General features: G+C 36.8%; 1 protein-coding gene across 4 annotated transcripts in view; it reads right to left on the reverse strand.

Moving 5' to 3' along the window:
• The window catches only part of AKAP6 (A-kinase anchoring protein 6), a 292,205-nt gene that overhangs the window by 76,507 nt on the left and 197,744 nt on the right, over positions 1–17,954 (reverse strand). For all 4 annotated transcript variants that reach the window (XM_063332211.1, XM_063332212.1, XM_063332209.1 and 1 more), the window contains exons 8-9: positions 13,798–13,946; positions 7,467–7,587 (exon numbers count right to left, since the gene is read on the reverse strand). In XM_063332211.1, the coding sequence (XP_063188281.1) occupies positions 7,467–7,587; positions 13,798–13,946 (270 nt within the window). The remainder of the gene's footprint in view (positions 1–7,466; positions 7,588–13,797; positions 13,947–17,954) is intronic.

A 17,954-nucleotide genomic window follows, 5' to 3' on the forward strand; every position in this document is an offset into this window, starting at 1 on the left:
GATGAAGAGAAAATGGCTTTGGGCAATTTACTGCTGGACGGACGCACTCAAACCGCCACAGCTGAGCGTGCCAGTCCATTGCTTCAGTGCTGAATATTTGACAACACTTCAAGGTCTCACTGCTTGGGACCTTATCCTACCATTTTACACCAGCAAGGGCACAAAGACAGAGCATGTGGAGTTGACTAAGATGCTTGACGTGATGACTGTAAATTGTCCACGTTTTGCAGCTGTAGGAAGGAATGGTGATGACAGCTATGTGGTACACATTTACTTGTGTTTGAAGTCGAATGCCTCTTTCATTCTAGACACACTGCTTTAATCTCCCAAAAGCTGTGCTGGCTTTTGCTACAAGCTCAGTAAATACTGCTTTGCTACAATGTGAAGTTCATCTTCAATGTCATGCTGGGAAGAAATGGGAGAAACTCACTCACTCTTTGTGAAATGCATGAAGGCAATTCTTGCAGAAATACAGGGAGTCTCCATAGAAATTACAGCACTGCCTTTAAAAACGCATGTTTACATTTGAAATATATTATGGAAGCAACCAAGAAAATGTAAAAATATTTTTCATATTCTTTCTTTATCCGTTCTCTAGACTTACTTTGTAATTCTGTAGACATGGTAATCAGTGTTTTCCTGTTGTAATTATATAAGACATTAAAACTTATAATTTATCTGCTTCAAGTAAGACTTTTTGCCAACCATAATTTTCTTTTCTGCTTTTTAAAATACAAAATTTGCCAGAAGTAGCAAGGAATTTAATCATATTGCAGAGTTAAACATATGGACCACTGAAAAATTAGCTGGTTGTTATAGGATGTGTCACAAAGGAGTTTTCACTCTGTTCTCCAGTGTAACCGAAGCGAAAATACTTGTGTAGAAAAAGTTAACCAATTTTATCACCCCTGCAATAAGAGACCAGGAAACTTTGCTGTGTCAGGTCCTGCAGTCATTTAGTTGATGTTCCAGTAGCAGTCAGATTTTTACTGCTGGTTGCGGTATCAGGCATTTTTGAGACCTCTCATACAAACCAGTTCATTTTCCTACCTAGTGTGGAATGGCATAGAGGTTTTTAATCTGTTGGGGAAAAAAACCAACCAGCCGACCATATGGAAACTACTGAACTTCAAGAAGAACCGTAACCGAAGTCAGAGCTTCCTGCAAAACTTAGCTCAGTCAATTTTACTATACATAGCAGTTAAAAACATACTATAATGTCAAAGGCAAGGAACAGCTTCCATTGAGGCATGTCTCAATCCATGTATGTAGAAATAAGAAAGTGCTGTAATTTACTATTGCCAATTAATATCTCCATTGATGTTATTTGGCAGAATATTCTTTCTCTTTTTAAAAAAAGTGTTACACGTGCTTTGTCAGATAAAATAAAAGCTTTCACTTTGTGACATAATTTGCTAATAGCATTAGAGTCATATTTCAAAAAGGTGGTGATTTTTGCAAGTTAGCCTAAAAGTTTATTAGCAAACTATAATGACTATTCTGATTGCAATTAAAAAGCCCTCCCAAATGGGTCAACACACCTAAGTGCTATCTGCAATCATTTAGATTTTAACAACATGGTTATTAGTTATTATCAGGCTGCACAATGAGATATTGATTACTTTTAACCTTTAGATCTAAGAATTCAGGAAAAGCCGAGGTAGTAGCACAGCCTACCTTTCCTGTCTGGTAAACTTATGGCCTTTAGTGGAATTCTAATGATTCCTATTGGCAAGGCAAATCTGAAATTAGTTTATTCTCTTGGCTCAAACAGAAATGATGACATATCTAAAACTACTGCATACATAGCAGATTTGTAGTTATTACCTACAAGGGGCTCAATCCTGCAGTGTGCTGAGAGCTTCCTCCGAAGTAACCATCATCATCTTCTAACACTGTTTTAGCAGCTCTGTGCAGGCACTGACAGATTACCCGACAGACAGAAGGCATCCCGGACTGTGCAGAATACACGGTGTAGGAGCAAAAATCTTCACGTTTTCCAGTTTATAACCAATCCCCTAAGCATATTGTCCAAATATATCACTCTACAGGCTGTTAAACTTTTAATAAGTTTTCTTTATACAGAAAATCTGCTTGAAATAAAGACTGAACTCAATGTGGCTTCACTAGGTGTGCAGGACTCGTTTTAAATGGAAGAAAGTAATCCAATTAAACTAATCTGTTTTACAAGTTAAAATGATATGAAGCACATTAATTGATCCTTAAAGGCTGCTGCTATTTGAGCCCTCTCTCTGTTTGCACAGCATTTGGAACCGCTTTGCCCATTTGTATCCTCTAAGAGCAGAGAACTCAGTCCCCCCGTTCAGGAGAATTATGGGCAAGAGAAACATATAACTGTTATGTGTTAGATTAATTTGCAGAACACTTGGCATTATTATTGCCAAGTAGTCAAATTGTTCCAAGTTGTTCCGGAAGGTTGTTATTAATAGTATGTTTTCTGAGGAAAGTTCTGTCTACTTTTGGAACTGCATTTCTGTTGCCAAGGAAACTCCTTGAAGCACAGCATTCTAGGAGCACACTGCTGCTTTTGTTTGCCAGTATCCTATTCATATCATCTAAGTAAGCACTTTACATACTTCAGCCTTCAGTTTCAAATGTTTAAGTTTTTATATATTTATATTACCGCATTAAATATAGTTTGCGCTTCTTTTGAAACTCGGGGACTCTTGTAAGATTATTTTAACAGTTGCATTAAAGGACAGGACTTCTTTTTTTTTTTTTTTTTTCACAAGTTTGCAATAAATTAGTTTTAATTTGAATAATAGCTCCATAGGTTATAGCACTAGTCCTTAAGTGTTAATTATCTTTTCACTCTGAAATTAATGTAGTCATTTCCTACTGACTCCTCTACACCATTATTGAAGTGCTGAGGAAAACATGTCATTGAGTTCTGAGCCAGAACTGTTGTTGTGATTAATCCTGGTCACATGGCCAATCTCTGCCAAAAGGAGATCACTGAAAAAAGGTGACAAAGACAGTGATTTCCTGTCAGCAAAGAGTACGACAGGGCTGTCTAGAAGTGATGCAAATGAGGGAAACTTTCACCACGGTTTGTTTGATCCACTCAGGGCCACAGCACGCTGAGCCAGCGCCAAAGGCACAATGGAGCAGCAGCACACCCAGAGGAGAAAAGGAACTGCACCTTCCGAGGAGGGAGAGCTTCCAGTAGGGAAACAAAAACTGCTGGGAGACTTTTCCCCCCCTCAACTTTTTTTGAAAGGTATCCTTAGCTTTTGATGTGCATTTTCATGTTATTTAATACAGAGAACCACTTCCCTTTGCGGAAATAGTTTGGCAGTTAACCTGCTCAAAAGCCGTGTCAACTAAATGTTTTCCAAATCTTTGCGCTACTACAGAAGGGTCTTTTTCCATCTATCACGACCATCGCTGCTGAAGACTTACTAGTGCAAGACTTACAGCTTATGCAGTTTGTATTAAAACCACCACACATTACTGGTAATCAGACAGAAAAATATCATTTCTTTTATTTGATATTTTAAAATGTTTAGTTAATTTTATTCTGAACACACTAACAATTTTAACAATCATACTGTACTTATTTAAATGGGGTTTTAATCTAACACAATTAAGTTTTGCTATTAATCTTCTGAGGAAAATGGAAAGGATTATCATTAACTTTTCTGCCTAGTATACTCATTTCTAATCTCCACAGTTCCTGTAAATACTGATTTGCTTCATTTTTGAACATTCAAGGTACAGAATTACTCAAGTTCCCACTAAAGGGCTAATTAGCAGAGTTTAAATTCTTTGGGTTTGATCCTCCAGTAACGGCATATGAATACAGCTGAAGTCAATGCAACTTCTGTGTACTTAGAGCTTATGAGATCAGGCTCACATGCAGTAGATTAAAATGAAATAAACATGATACATTTGGCATTAAACTGAGCTATTACAGCAGTACAAAGAAGCGAGAGTCCAAAAACATGGAAATGCCCCTTTTAATTTTTTCTTCGTTAATAGATAAAGCATTAGAGGACAAATAAACTGTCAGCAATTCATTCCGTGACTGCCATTTTATCAAACACTAGTTGATTTTCAAAATCATTAGCTAGTTTAAGACTCCAAAGCTGAAATCATTTAGGGCTATGGGGGAGCACAGTGAGCAAAAATAGTTCTCTCTTTTTGTCAATCTTTGCACTAAAATCTAGGAAATCTAGAGGAAGTTATACATACATATTCAGAGTTTAAGAAAATAAATAGGGCTGTGCTGCTCCTCTTACATTAAGGGAAAAATAAAACCTAGTTAAAGAGAGATAATAAGGATCCTAATAAAAAATGATGAAGCTCCTGGAATATTACAAAACAAAATTAAGCTGAGAGTTGACTTAAATCTATATTAAATCTGAAAATAGAGTTCTGGGAAAACAGTCTAACCATGAAAATACATTTTATTTTCCCATATGCAATTTTAGCAGTTATATATTACGTTATGCTGCTTTAATGTATGCTTTTCCCTTCCGATTTACCTGTTTTATCATTGCTCCTTCCCATTCATAGACTCCTTAGGGGCAATGATTACTGTTGGTAATAGGGATACCACAGCAGGTTCCCTGGCAGAGGCGGCTTGCTGAGCTGGCTCAGAGCTGCAATTACTTGTCAGCTCAATAACTGAGAAGAGGGATCTGCGGGTTTAGGAGAATCCACCAAAATGCAGAGGGTGCAATTAGCAGGTTCACATATGAAGCTGTAACTGATAAAGAACGACTGAAGCAAGACCTGTGTTTTCATAACACCCCACATCATTGAGGAATTCTGATAATAATAGCTGCCTGAATTTCTCTGTGCTACAGAGAAATTTCTTCCCCTACGGACCAGAATGGCTGTGTTCACTGTGAAGCGCAGGCAGCGCTCCTGCCCCTTAGCTGTGAGCACCAGACCATCCACGACTCTGTATAAAAGCCTCCAAATAAAAAGGGTGTCACGATTGATTAGAAGAGAGGTTTACTAGGCTAGTTTTATAGAACCGTTAATACTGTTTTTGAGGGCATGATTCATTGTTACGCGGATCTCTGAAATTAAGGATGATAAAGACATAGTGATTTATCTGATCTCTCCTTTGCTAGTGCAGAATTGTTCCCTCAATTACATTTGCTAATGTTTTCTTTTGTCTACTTTTAAATGTCTGAAATTACGGGGCTTTCAACACTTCTTCGGAAGGTGGTTGGTTGGTGGTTTTTTTGTTTTTTTTTGAAAGGCTAATAGATCTTAATGGTATGCACTCAAGCTTTTTACGTCACTTGCAAATACTCCTCCTGCTTTATGGACACTCCTTAGTCATCTCTTAACCAAACTCCACATTTCTAGTTAAGTCCTTCCTTCAATCCTTAACAATTTGCTTGCTGTTTCACTAGACAGGTGTATGCAGAGAATATCCACCGCGGGAGGGCAGGCAGTCTGTTCCTACCCTTCTTCAAGTGGTTTTGCAGTGACCAGATAGGTACTTTTGAGATGGGGGTCTATTAATGACTGCAGAGCAAATAAGCTGCCTGTGCTCTGGCAGCAGTGCTGGTTTGTCTGTGCTGCACAGGCTCAGCTACTCTCTCTGGCATGAACTTTCTGCTTTTGGAAGTGTCATGCCTATCGTAATACAGAATTTCATAATATTAAGAGACCATTACTTCCCATTTTGAACATACAATATTCGTCATTTTGCTACCATACCGTACTGCAAACTAATTCTTAAATTATCGCCCTCTTCTATTCTTCTCACCATGCATTATTGTACCAGCGTTACCATCTATAATTATTCTTAATGGTTACATTTGGATATTGGAAAGGGAAGTAACCTTAATAGCACCTAAAATACTCAGGCTGGCTGCTTAAGCTTTGTTCCTTTTCATACTGATGGATGGATTGTTTGCTTAAAATGTATGTTTATTGATTTCTTTAGTATAGGACTAAAACTAGTAGTTAGATTAGGCATGGTACAAGCTGGTTTTATAAGGACAGGCACTACCAAAATATCTTATTTTAGATTCGCAAGAAACTTTTTACCCATTCATGACATTGTTTATTTCTGAGCCTAGCCAGGGCCAGGACTGTTAATGTATGATTAAGTCTGATTAAGTATTTAGAAAGGTAGGAAAAAGACATTAGCAAAAATAAGAAATAATTGTCAAAGCAAGAAATGAAGGCCACTGAATTAAACTCACTTGCAGCCTAAAACAGTTTGGACCTGAACCACATTTCCATTTATAAACATATTTTAACTCATGTGACAATCCTTTCTCACTGGTTGTTTTAAATAAAAGAACTAAAAGTAGAAAGAATAAAAGGCAAGACGACCACCAAGAAATTAGGATGCCAAAGCAAGAAAAAACAAACTATATTTAAGAAATTATCAAATCATGCAATCAGAGAAGAAAGAAAACAACTTCTATTTGACCTTGAATGTACCACTTATTCGATAAGAAATAAAAAAAAGCTAGAGGGTAGTTGTTTCTTGTCATTATACTGTTGCTGATTCTGTGGTTAGTTATTAATTTTATTTTTTATGATTCACAATCTGCTCTTTGAAATATGCCATATGCTCAAAGCAATTCAAGGATGACAACTGTCAGAATTACTCCAATAAAAATTGCCTAAATGAGGAAGATTTACTGCAGCCTGATATTTCTGTCGAAAGCCCCTCCTTGCTTTCCCCCACCACCCCTCAGACCCGCAGACTACAGCTTCTCAGACACACAGTGAAGCTTGAATCAATTTTAGGATCAAATCACACATTTTGAGGAACTTCTTAAAAGTACTGTCTATCTAAAAGAAGTGATAAAGCTTCTGGGCTAAGGCTGCTATGATAAATAAGAGAAACTGTGTGTGTATGTGTATGCATGTGTATGCATGTGTGTGTGTATATATGTTAGATGAAGAATCTATGCTCAATATGCAAGTTCATAATCATTTTGCTGAAATCACAAGCAAGTGCGATGACTTAACATGACAATGTCTGCTTTATGTATAGCTAATAAAAATTAAATTGGAAGAGTCCTGTATCCTGGCAGCAGCAAACCAAAATCAAGGCAAATTTCTTTCTTTCCAGAAAAGGTCTGAAAGGTGGATAAAAATCCAGCTGAAAGCTCCAATCAAAACACATTTTGTTAAATGCTACCATTTCATTTTTTCCTTCATTTTGTTTCAGTCTATTTATTAATGCAGTTTCATTTATTTCTATTCATCTTGAAGACAAATCTTTGTCCTTCTATAGAATTACACCAAATAGAATGTGATAAAGGGAACTTTCTTGCAATTATGATGTCGGTGCAGCCTGTCAGCGCACAGGGGATGGAAATGAGGTTGGGGACAGGGAAGGGAATTCTAATAGACACCATGATACATACAATGAACGCAGCGATATCCTGTGAGAGAAAGACTTGTCAAGCTAATCAGATCTTCTATAGCTAGGTAAAGGCAGTAACGGTAGCGCTAACCTTGTAAAGATGCTGCTGCTGCTCCTCTGACATCATCAGGTCATGGCTGTCCATCACGATGGATTCCATGTCAATCAGCCAATCCCAGAGCTCCTGGTATTCTGAATCAAAGTCCAAAAGGCTGTAGATAAGGAACAAAATGTATTATGCATAAATACTGTGTAGTTGTTAAAATCTTGTATTAGAATAATATATTCTTGAAAACTCATGATGTTCCTAGTTATATTTCTAAAGAGACATTCTGTATTTATACAGAGTGGATGAAAATGAAAACTGAAATCCAATTTAAGCCAGTGCCATGACCTAAATTCAGCGGCTGATGCCAAATCCTGACAACTGTTGGCATACTGCGTTTGCTTCAAAAATTTTGAAATGGAAATCCCCCATAGATGTTCTTGTTTAATGGTTTTTGAAGTGCTGACTTTATATTGAGCAAACTTATGCAACAATCATCTTGATATAATTCATATAAAAATATTATTTTCATCGAGAAATGACTCAATCCATTCAGCCATCCCTCTGCTGTCTGCCTGCCTATCTCTGTAAATATCCTACGTTTATTTTCATGGATGAGTAGCTAGCATTTCAACTTAACGCCTTAAGATAGGCTTGAGTGAATATGGTAAGCCAGTGAGAACTAAGGCCAGATACAGTATTAGACAGGTGTTCCCTACAGACATGTAAGAAACAAAGGTAAGGACAGGAAGTCAAAACAATGAATCCTTGAATAGCCAGCAATCATTAAAATTCAAAGGAGGATCACTACGGTTTTCAACAAAATAAATCATTAGAATAAGGAGCTTAAAAGGATTAATGTGATTCTCTATTGAAAGCCTAGTGAATAAGTAAAGCATAGATTCTTCTAAAACACTGTGATACAAGACAGAAGGTACATGCTGAAAATCTGCACATTCGTCAAAAAGATACCCCTTGAAAAGGGATCTTCAAACTTGCAAAATCGGAACTAACAAAAGCCTTGTCAGTAGTATCAAAAAACCCCCATATTGATCAAACAATAGCGCATGTTCCACTAAAGCTAATTTCTCCAATTATTAACAACTTTTTAAGCAACGTCTTTAAAAAAATAGGAGTCTTTCATCAGAGAAACAATAAACTAAACTTGTTTTTAATGTTATTAATACTATCACAGTTTCAGTTGTTATTAACTAGACTACCATATGCATGGCAATTTTGAAAGCTTATAGATAAAGTTGTGACAAGTAGAACTGTCTTTCTGGAAGCAAGCAAGCAAGCAAGAAGAAAGCATGTGCCTTCTGTGGTGTTACTTTCAATGAGTTGACGACAATGTATAATGCACAAGTGTTGATTTCTGCTTCTGAAGTAACTCTCTAGTTTAATCCACTGTACTTAGTATACTTTTACTCGATAATTTATGAGGTGCACTTACTTAAAATTGCCTGCTGCCCTGAGAAGGTAAGCAGTGATGTTATTATAAAGAAGAGCAAGCATAAAAGGGCAAGTTATTATTGCTGAAATATAATAGCTTCATTTGGAGTTCAGGGCTTTTCTCCTGTTACAGGAGGTATTCGACTGAGATATCATTTTGAAACTAAAATAAAACTAAACTCCATTTTGAATGGTATAATTGCAGTGATACTGAATCTTTCTCCCTTCCTTAGAAAACTATATAACCATTCTGTATCTTCAGTATCTACTGCCCCTTTTTTTCCCTTCTGTCTTATCCAAATATTATCCCAAGGCATAAAACTGACAGGCATTAATTAAAACATATGTTTTATGACATAAGAGACTAGATTTCATTTTATATAAATAATTACAGATTCAGTTGGACTTGGCCAGTTTTTACCAGTGAAAAATCTAAATCAAGATATGAAGATGACAGGAATCAAAGCCTCCATCCAATGTTCGTGACCTGCTACTGCCAGAATGGGATGGGATGCCTTTAGAAACTGCGCCAAGAAGTGAACTGGGATTTTACTATAATGGGCAGAACATGTGCTGGATCCAAACACCTGCTTTGCGTCTATAGAACCACATCTTAGTTACAGTCCAACTTTGTCCATTTATTGGTGTAATAGAATGAATCAGTCCTTTAAAGACACAAAAAAGCACTTTTCCCTGACCTTTATAAAACCCAGATAAGCACTAGGAAACTGCTGAACATTTTGATTTCTAGCTAAAACATGGCTAAAAAAATTATTTTAGCCTGGAGAAAAGGAGGCTGAGGGGAGACCTTATCGACCTCTACAGCTACCTGAAAGGATCATGTAGCGAGGTGGGGGTCGGTCTCTTCTCCCAAGTAACAAGTGATAGGACAAGAGGAAATGGCATCAAGTTGTGCCAGGGGAGGTTTAGATTGGATATTAGGAAAAATTTCTTCACTGAAAGGGTTGTCAGCATTGGAACAGGCTGCCCGGGGAAGTGGTTGAGTCACCATCCCTGGAGGTATTTAAAACACATGTAGATGTGGTGCTGAGGGACATGGTTTAGTGGTAATGTGGCATTGCAAAGTTAATGGTTGGACTTGCTGATCTTAAAGGTCCCTTCCAACCAAAATGATTCCGTGATTCTAAAGTTCTAAACAGGAACTTAAACCCAAAATGAAGAGTGAGAGAAACAGGATTCATTGGAAAAAGCCTGGGAAGGGATGCAAAATGTAATGGAGATTTTCCTCTCCCCCCACCCCCCCAGTTTACAGTCTGTGCCTATTTTCTATTTTTTTTTGGTTTTCTGCTGTGAAATAAAGTCATCTGGGAACATTTTTAAGCAAACTGTCTATGGCAGTTATTTGCCTAAGCCTGAAAATAGTGAAGTTAGCCTACAAAGCATCTTCTATGTTGTTGTGTGGTTTTTTTAAATGTGATTACAATATTTTAATAGTTCTAAAATAACTGTTATTTTTTAAAAAAAGAGAAAAAAAAGCTTTGTTTTTAACATGAATACCTCAGATCTAAATGGATGCATCTACTGATTACTATTAAGTTACTATTTGGAAGAGGATATAAGTTACTAAACCCCTAAAAAGATATTTCAGAAAATCCAGCAATTGTAGGATCAGTGACAGGTTAAGATTAAAATGTACCTGTTGGTATTTCTGTGGTATATTGAATATTTCTTTTTTTATTCAGAATCTATTTTTTCTGGGCTTAGCAGATCTTTTTTTCATACTGCCACAGGCAGAATCAGGGAAAGCATAACTTCTGAAATACTGATTTGTGTTACAGATGCAAGAACTATAGAAAAGATCTAATTACGGTTGATTACCCAAATCCACCAATCGCTAAAAAAAGAATAAATTGGGTCATATGTTTATTGCAAAAAAAGATTCTTCCATTAAAAGTACCCAAACATTAGCCAACAAGAATGCTACAACATCAGTCAAAGGGCAGGTAACTACAGCTTCCTTAATATAGGTTTGTTGGTTAATAAGCTAAAACCATTAGCTACATAATAACTGCAATGACATTAAGAAGTATATTTTTATCTTGGTAAACAGGGAATCAGATATGCAGAGTTGCATGTCTAATCCCTTGAACCCTAAACATATTTCTTAAAATGTGGACATCAATTTATTATTTTGAATGAAAATTCATGAGCACCTTTCTCATGAGAAAACCAGTTCGTCTGTGGCATTAATAAATAAACAGGAATGTGAAGCTATTTCCATCAGCATTTTTCCCCATGTTTAACACACACTTCCAGTTTGTATTATTTCTTTGATGGTATAACTCACATGGTATTGAGAAATACTGTAAACACACTGGTATGCTTAACAAAAAAATTCAGACAGACAAAAAGTTCTTTGAAGTTTCTGGGTCATCATTGTTTGGAACTCTTTTCCATACACATGTTTTTATTAGAAGGATATAGGAGAAATCAGAGTTGTGACCTTAACAGCTTTAAAATTGCTTTATATTCTATGCATACTTGAAGCCCCTTTTAATGCATTTATCTCAAAGCCTCATCTGTGAAGGCCCAATGATGACAGGATCCCAGGATCTCTCTCCTTCATGTTGTGCCATGGTGTTTTAAGTATTGTAACCATATCTCCCAATAGTACCTGTATAAATTCTGCCTTGGCTTTGAGGGGATGATATATCTTCACCCAGATCTGCTATAACATTTTGCAGCTGCTCTCAACTGCCCTTGGTTACCTCTTGCTGCCTGGCTAGCTGGTGTTCTCCTGCAGCGGGTGTTCAGTCTCTTCTCTTTCATTGTCCCTTTAGCCATTTCCATGCAGATACACGAGAACACTCTCTGTCGCTGTTGTAACAGCATCGCTGTTCTGCAGGAAATCTGTTCTTTACACACCCACTGGCATCACCCTTTTCTGCAGATACTTCCCTACCTATCTCAGTCTGGCTACTTCCTACACAAAGTCACCTCCCAAATCTTTCCCCCCGCTATATAAACAATTTTCCATCTACTACAGACGCTCTTCTTTCTCCTAGGCGAAACTTCCACAACAGCTAATGGATAGATACCCTAATTTTCCCAGTTGTGTAAATGGCCCCGTCTCTGTAGAGATCTCAGTCTCTAGTTAGGTCATCCTATGGTGGAATTTCTGTCCCCAGTTTTTTGTCCCCAGTTTTTATGCAGTAGGGAAATGTTGTATCACAAAGAGCCGAAAGGCATTTCCATTGTGTTCAATACAATACCTCAGACTAGTTCAACTGGAAGTTTTCCATCTGAATTCAGCCCACCCCAACTTCTGTAATGGCTGAATACATGGTATTGTATTTGTCTCCCTCTGGTCCTTTGGCCCGTTAAGCCACTGTTGAGCCTCTAGGAGCTGGGATAGACATAAGGGCCCAGAAACGTGGCCATGACACAGAAAAGGTAGGGAAAACCAGTAATTACCATTTCCAGTAATAAGCATGTAATTACAAGCACAAACAAGTGCATTTAAGAGCCTTTTTGCTTTACACAAATGGTATGTAGAGTAACAAACTGGATTTTTCCATGAGACTTAAAGCTTTACATCCCCTATCCTCAATAAAATCAAATGTCGTTGATGTCTTACTGTCTTATGTCCCACACAGAATTCTAACCCTAAGTCTTGCTCACATTCAGCTATGGCTGAGAAATTAGATGCTGGTTTTGAACATGTAGCCCCCCGTGCACATTTATATACACACCAATTCTGAACAAATTATTTTTATGGTTGGCACTAGCTGCACTGTCGTGTTTGAGAATCTGACAGATTTCTGCATATGTAATCAAGATCTCAGTAATCCTACATAATTAGCCCACATCAACTTTTCTAAAACAGTCATCTTTCCGTATAATAAGAGGGGATGTTTACAAGGCTCATTTATCTTTACAGTCGGTAATTTAATAAAACTGTGTTTCCAAGACCTCAACATTGAGTTAAGAATTGGAAAAGGAAGTTATGGAGATAAAGAAGTCATGAACACCTTGGTCGGTGACTTTCCTTGCATAGGAAACTGCTGGCAAAAGTTCTGCTGTATTTACTGGTTACGAGAAAACTTGTATCAGGATGGTGGACCTAAACAATGGGCACTAGTTGACTTCTTCAAACTGCTTTTGCCCCACACTACTATGAATTCACAGGTATGTTCTTATGTTCATTTAGGGGAGCTAGCAGTTGGAAGACATGTTTTTCAAAAGATCTTCAGGAAAAAGTCTTAAACCAGAACTACAAGTTTTCTTGGATGTGAAAAAGGGGAGGCCACCAAGACTTCATTTTATCATAGTCCAGTGATAAATTTGTCCAAGATTCTTTGCTCAAACTGTTAAGAAATAGTGCTTTTATAGATACACTTACATATATAATATATACGTGTGTGAGGGTAAGTGTGTTTACATTTATTAAAAAAAAGACTGAGAAGACCAAGTCAAGGGAAAACTGTTAAAGCTTTCTAGAAGTACAAAACTGGGATGTTTGAACCGGTAAACTATAAGTGAATGGCTTCACATTCATATTTCTTAGTCACTAGTAGCATAAGAATTATAGAGAATTGTCTTGCAGAGGGATTAATACATTATAAAGATGCTTCCTTGGAAGATGCTAAGAAATCAAAAGACATGATGCCATCGGAGGAGAAAAACCTGAAGCAAAAGGACACATTACCTTTTTTAAAATCAAAACAATGGATTGCTATTAGATTATGTTAGGTAGTCCTATGAACAAACCATGATTTGGATATATTATCCAGAACCCATTTTTTGCATTCATATGTGAAAAAATAAATATATAGAAAGAGTTTTCCCCGGCCTCTTGGCCTAGGAAGAAAAATCCTGGTTAACTAGAAGTAAGAAAAAGTATATCATGTAAAAAAAAATACAGATCAGTGAGAATAAAACAACAAAAAGAATAGTTCCCTACCCATTACTTCCCACTGTGTGAACTTTTGACATATCAGCAAACTCTTCCTTTCGCTTGCTACTAGTGTTGTACTGCTCACTGTACAGCTTTAAGGACATCTGTTCAACAGCATCTCTTTGTGCTTCCAGATAGCATAGCTGAACCTCAGCCTAGAGAAAGAAAACAAAGAGAAAAGAAAACACAACAGAAGTTTTTTAAAGAAATAATTCAGAAAGAATGCATTTAAAACAAATACTTTTGGACCGCAACAATTTTAACCAAATGACTCACACCATCATTTGCATGATGATCAAAAAGGCCGAACTGTTAAGTCAGATACAAGTACAGTGTACTCACAAATGCTAGAACTGAACTGTTTAGGTTTCTATCAGAGAATGTGCCATATATTCGATAAGATGTACATCCAATCAAATGCTGCATAAAAATGTCTGGACGTGAATGAAAAAATATTAGAAATCATGCAGTATGACAGAACAGGTAGATACATAAAATTACATTTCTTACAGGCTTCAAGACTGATATTGTTAACACATTGCCTGTGTTTCATAATTAATTAAAGCCATATTGCTATAGGTATTTTTGTTTTAAACGGTAAGTGTAAACAAAACCAAGCAAATTGGCAGTATTCACATCATGCTTTCCCATATCTGGCGTCCACTGATTACTCAGCAATTTTGAGTGCAAGGAAAAAAGCAATAAGTGAGATGTGCTGTTTTTTATCAGACTCTGCCTGGCCAGAAGAATGTAGAATAATATTTGGCATCATAACTTATTGAATAGACACTTTATTTATTGCAGCTGTGGTGATCGGTTTGATTCTGGGGCTCAGAGAACCAGATGATAAAAGGATGAAATATGCTGTTTTGCCACACTTGCCCCTAGGAACAGGACAAAGAACAGAGGGTAGAGCAAGTTCAAAAGCACTTTGTGACCAATATGCTATTGTTTTCTTTTAATATGCCTCACCGAAAGAAAAACACATTACAAATTCTGATAATGCTTCAAAAACTGCTACTTCTGTGTAACTATGTACTCTTACTTCCATTAGGAGGCGAACGCCCGCTTAACCATTTAGTGCTATGGCAAGCAAATGCAACAAGCGCGCAGGAAATTTTGTGTAAGGACTCTCTTGCATTTTCTACTGTGGGAGGCAGGATAGTGAAGAGTTTGCCTGGCTGCTGGCAGCACGACAGAGTTACCAATCTATGAAACAAGGCAGCTGTAAAGAGAAAGCAGTGAAAGAGCTAGAGAGGAGAACGGAAATCTGCAAAATCTAGGAAAAATGCAAGCAAGTGAAGGAAAAGAGGCACTGAAGAATGTCAGTAGGGAAAGTCTGAAGGAAGTCTGGAATGTCTTTATAAGCTCGTGGTAATAACAGTTATGTGTATTTGCTTATGCTTTGCCTTGGTGCAATTTTTGCTGAGTAATAATGTACCTGATTTGGAAATTCCATTTCCTTTCAAAATTTCTCTTTCAAACATTTACAGCTTTCTCTCTCAGTTGCTTCTTACAGTGAGATTTGTTATTTTTGGCAGTAAACCTCAATAGGTTTTTGAAAAATTAAAATAAAAAAAAACAACAAAAAATACTAGCAATTTTCCAAGGAGATAGAAGACAAAAATTCCAAGTAAACCATGCAGGTCTTTTATTGTGTACATAAATGAAATACAAGACTTCCATACCTAGTCTAAAATAGTGGAAAATTAAACCATGTAGGGTTACCAATGAAGAAACATTATCTGAATACAAGACTAACTAGTTGGGACTGTGGTGCTAGAGTAAAATGTTGAGGTTTAAGAGAGCTTTAAAACATGTTTTTTCAGGAACTATAATTAAAACGGCTGTTTGTATAACTTGGAAATGACCAAAAGGCGCAAATAAACAAACATCATCACCTTCCCAAACATCATCACCTTCCTGTTCCCCTTCTAATCCCAAGTGCATTTTCCTTTAAGTTAATAAACAATCCCGTTCCACAGTATACAGGGGCTCCTGATCAAATTTCTTTTCTGGAAGGATTCTTCCACAGTAAGGATAATCTTCCAGCTGAAAATTTTGTATTGTGCACATAAGGCTATGAATTTTTTCTTTGAATTTGTTCTTACCATAAAGCAGTTATTCACTGGTTGTTTTTATTTTAGTTATGGTTGACTGACATTTTCAGTCTAAAGTCCTGTTGTGAGTGACCAGTAACTTTCTAAAACAATTATATTATAAATTAAAATCTTCTGTGATTGTTTTAAGCCTAGAGGAGAAATCTTGTGGAAAACTTTAAGCAAATAATTTCCCTGATTTTCAGGACAGGTTTGGAAATCAAGATAAGTAATTCTTGCTTTTTTCCTATGGGTTTTGGGTGGGTTTTTATTTGGGGTTTTTTTTTTGGGGGGTGGTGGTGGCTGTTGTTGAAATTATGTATACAACCCCCTTCTCCCCACCACCCCCAACCCCAGTACTCCAAAAGGAGGGAATTCACATGTAACTTCAACTCTGCAACATCACACACATTAATTAAAACTCAGCACTTAACTATATAAACACATGGTATTTCTCAAATAGCACAGCTATCCCAATACTTAAGATACATGGGGGTTTTTTTGCATTTTCTAATTCCCCTCCCTGTAATTTCCTCTATATTTTAAAATTAGAAACAGGAAAAATAAAGAAATCAGCTTTTCACAGATCTTTAATTCTCTGTTCACTTGCAAAAATATTTGTAAATAGGCAAATCAGTAATGTATGGAAAAAGGGAGAAGAAAAGGGAGGATGAAATAGCATAGTGGAAGAAAGGGAAAGGGTAAGTAAATATATGGAGAAGGATGAATAAGAATCCACTATTTCTTCCTCACAGGCCCTCTCGTACTGAGGATTATGAACTCCGGCAACATCATACTCTACGAATCCTGAATACAAGCAATTGTGTCCCCATTCTTGTACCTCAGAAATCTGATCCCTCTATAAATCAACTATTTTTGTTTTTAAACCCAATTTCTGTCTTCAACGATTGTGAATACTTACAGCAACTCAAACTCAGGCAGCGCAGAATTTCAGATGGATCTCTCTGATTCCTTTTCTGTATGAATTCATCTATCTCACTGTTGTACTTAAGGATTTTTTTTTGTCCCTGTTCTACCAATATCAACTGTAAATCCAAAGAGGCTTTGAAGACCTCGAGTAGGTATTGATCAGTTTAAGTCTCAAAACCTACATTCTGCAGAAGCTGAACTAACAGGCACAAAGCGCAATCTAGAAAATAGTACACAGCACAGATACGCAATAAATCTACTGCAGTTTATTTTCAACTTAAAATCTTTAGTGATAATGAAGAACTACTTTTGCAGTATTCTGGCAGAATAAAGGAGCAACTTTATCAATTGCTAATCAAATATAGAAAAGCTACTTGCTTTACCTTCTAGCTTATTTTAAGTGTGCATTTTCAAATTGCCCTACGTACACTTTCTTGTTACTTAACACAACTATAAGAACTTAACCTCTACCACAAACACACCTCTATAGACATGGATATCTGGCAAATCCTGAGAAAGTCTACTGAGATATGCATCATCCCAAATATATTTAATAGAAATTGGGTGGGAGGCAATCATTCATTTACTCTTACTGTCCCATCTTAGAAGTGGAATTCAGTTTCTTCTTTTTTTCAGAGGATGTAACAAGTCAGAATCAGTGAAAAATTGAACATGGAAAAAAAATGACAAGGAATGATACTCGGCAGTTGTTTTCCACTTCATGCTTCTCTTGTAAGTGACCATTTTTGCAGCAAAACCACAATAAAGTTGTTGGTGATGGTCTGGTTACACACTTGTAAGAGATTTTCTAACAGTCACTGTCCTACCAGGATGGAACGCGTTTACAATATGCTGTTGTAAATTAAACTGAGATATTTCCAATAATCAAATGACAAAATGCTCTCATTTTCCTGAGCCTGGAGGATCCAATCTCTGAACAAGACTATGAAAAAACAGTAGTCTCTGGGGAAAAACAGTGAAAAAATTCTGTACGAGTGCCAAATATTCAGTTCTAGTGTTCGATTAATAATGGTAAATATTTTCAAGGCTATTGTCAGAAAGCTCATTTTCTAAAAAGCAAGACCTTATAAATAAACCGAGGGAGCCTGGGGTGCAGAATCTGTTCCTTAAGAC

Source organism: Chroicocephalus ridibundus, chromosome 4 (assembly GCF_963924245.1).
Source record: "Chroicocephalus ridibundus chromosome 4, bChrRid1.1, whole genome shotgun sequence".
NCBI lineage: Eukaryota > Metazoa > Chordata > Aves > Charadriiformes > Laridae > Chroicocephalus > Chroicocephalus ridibundus.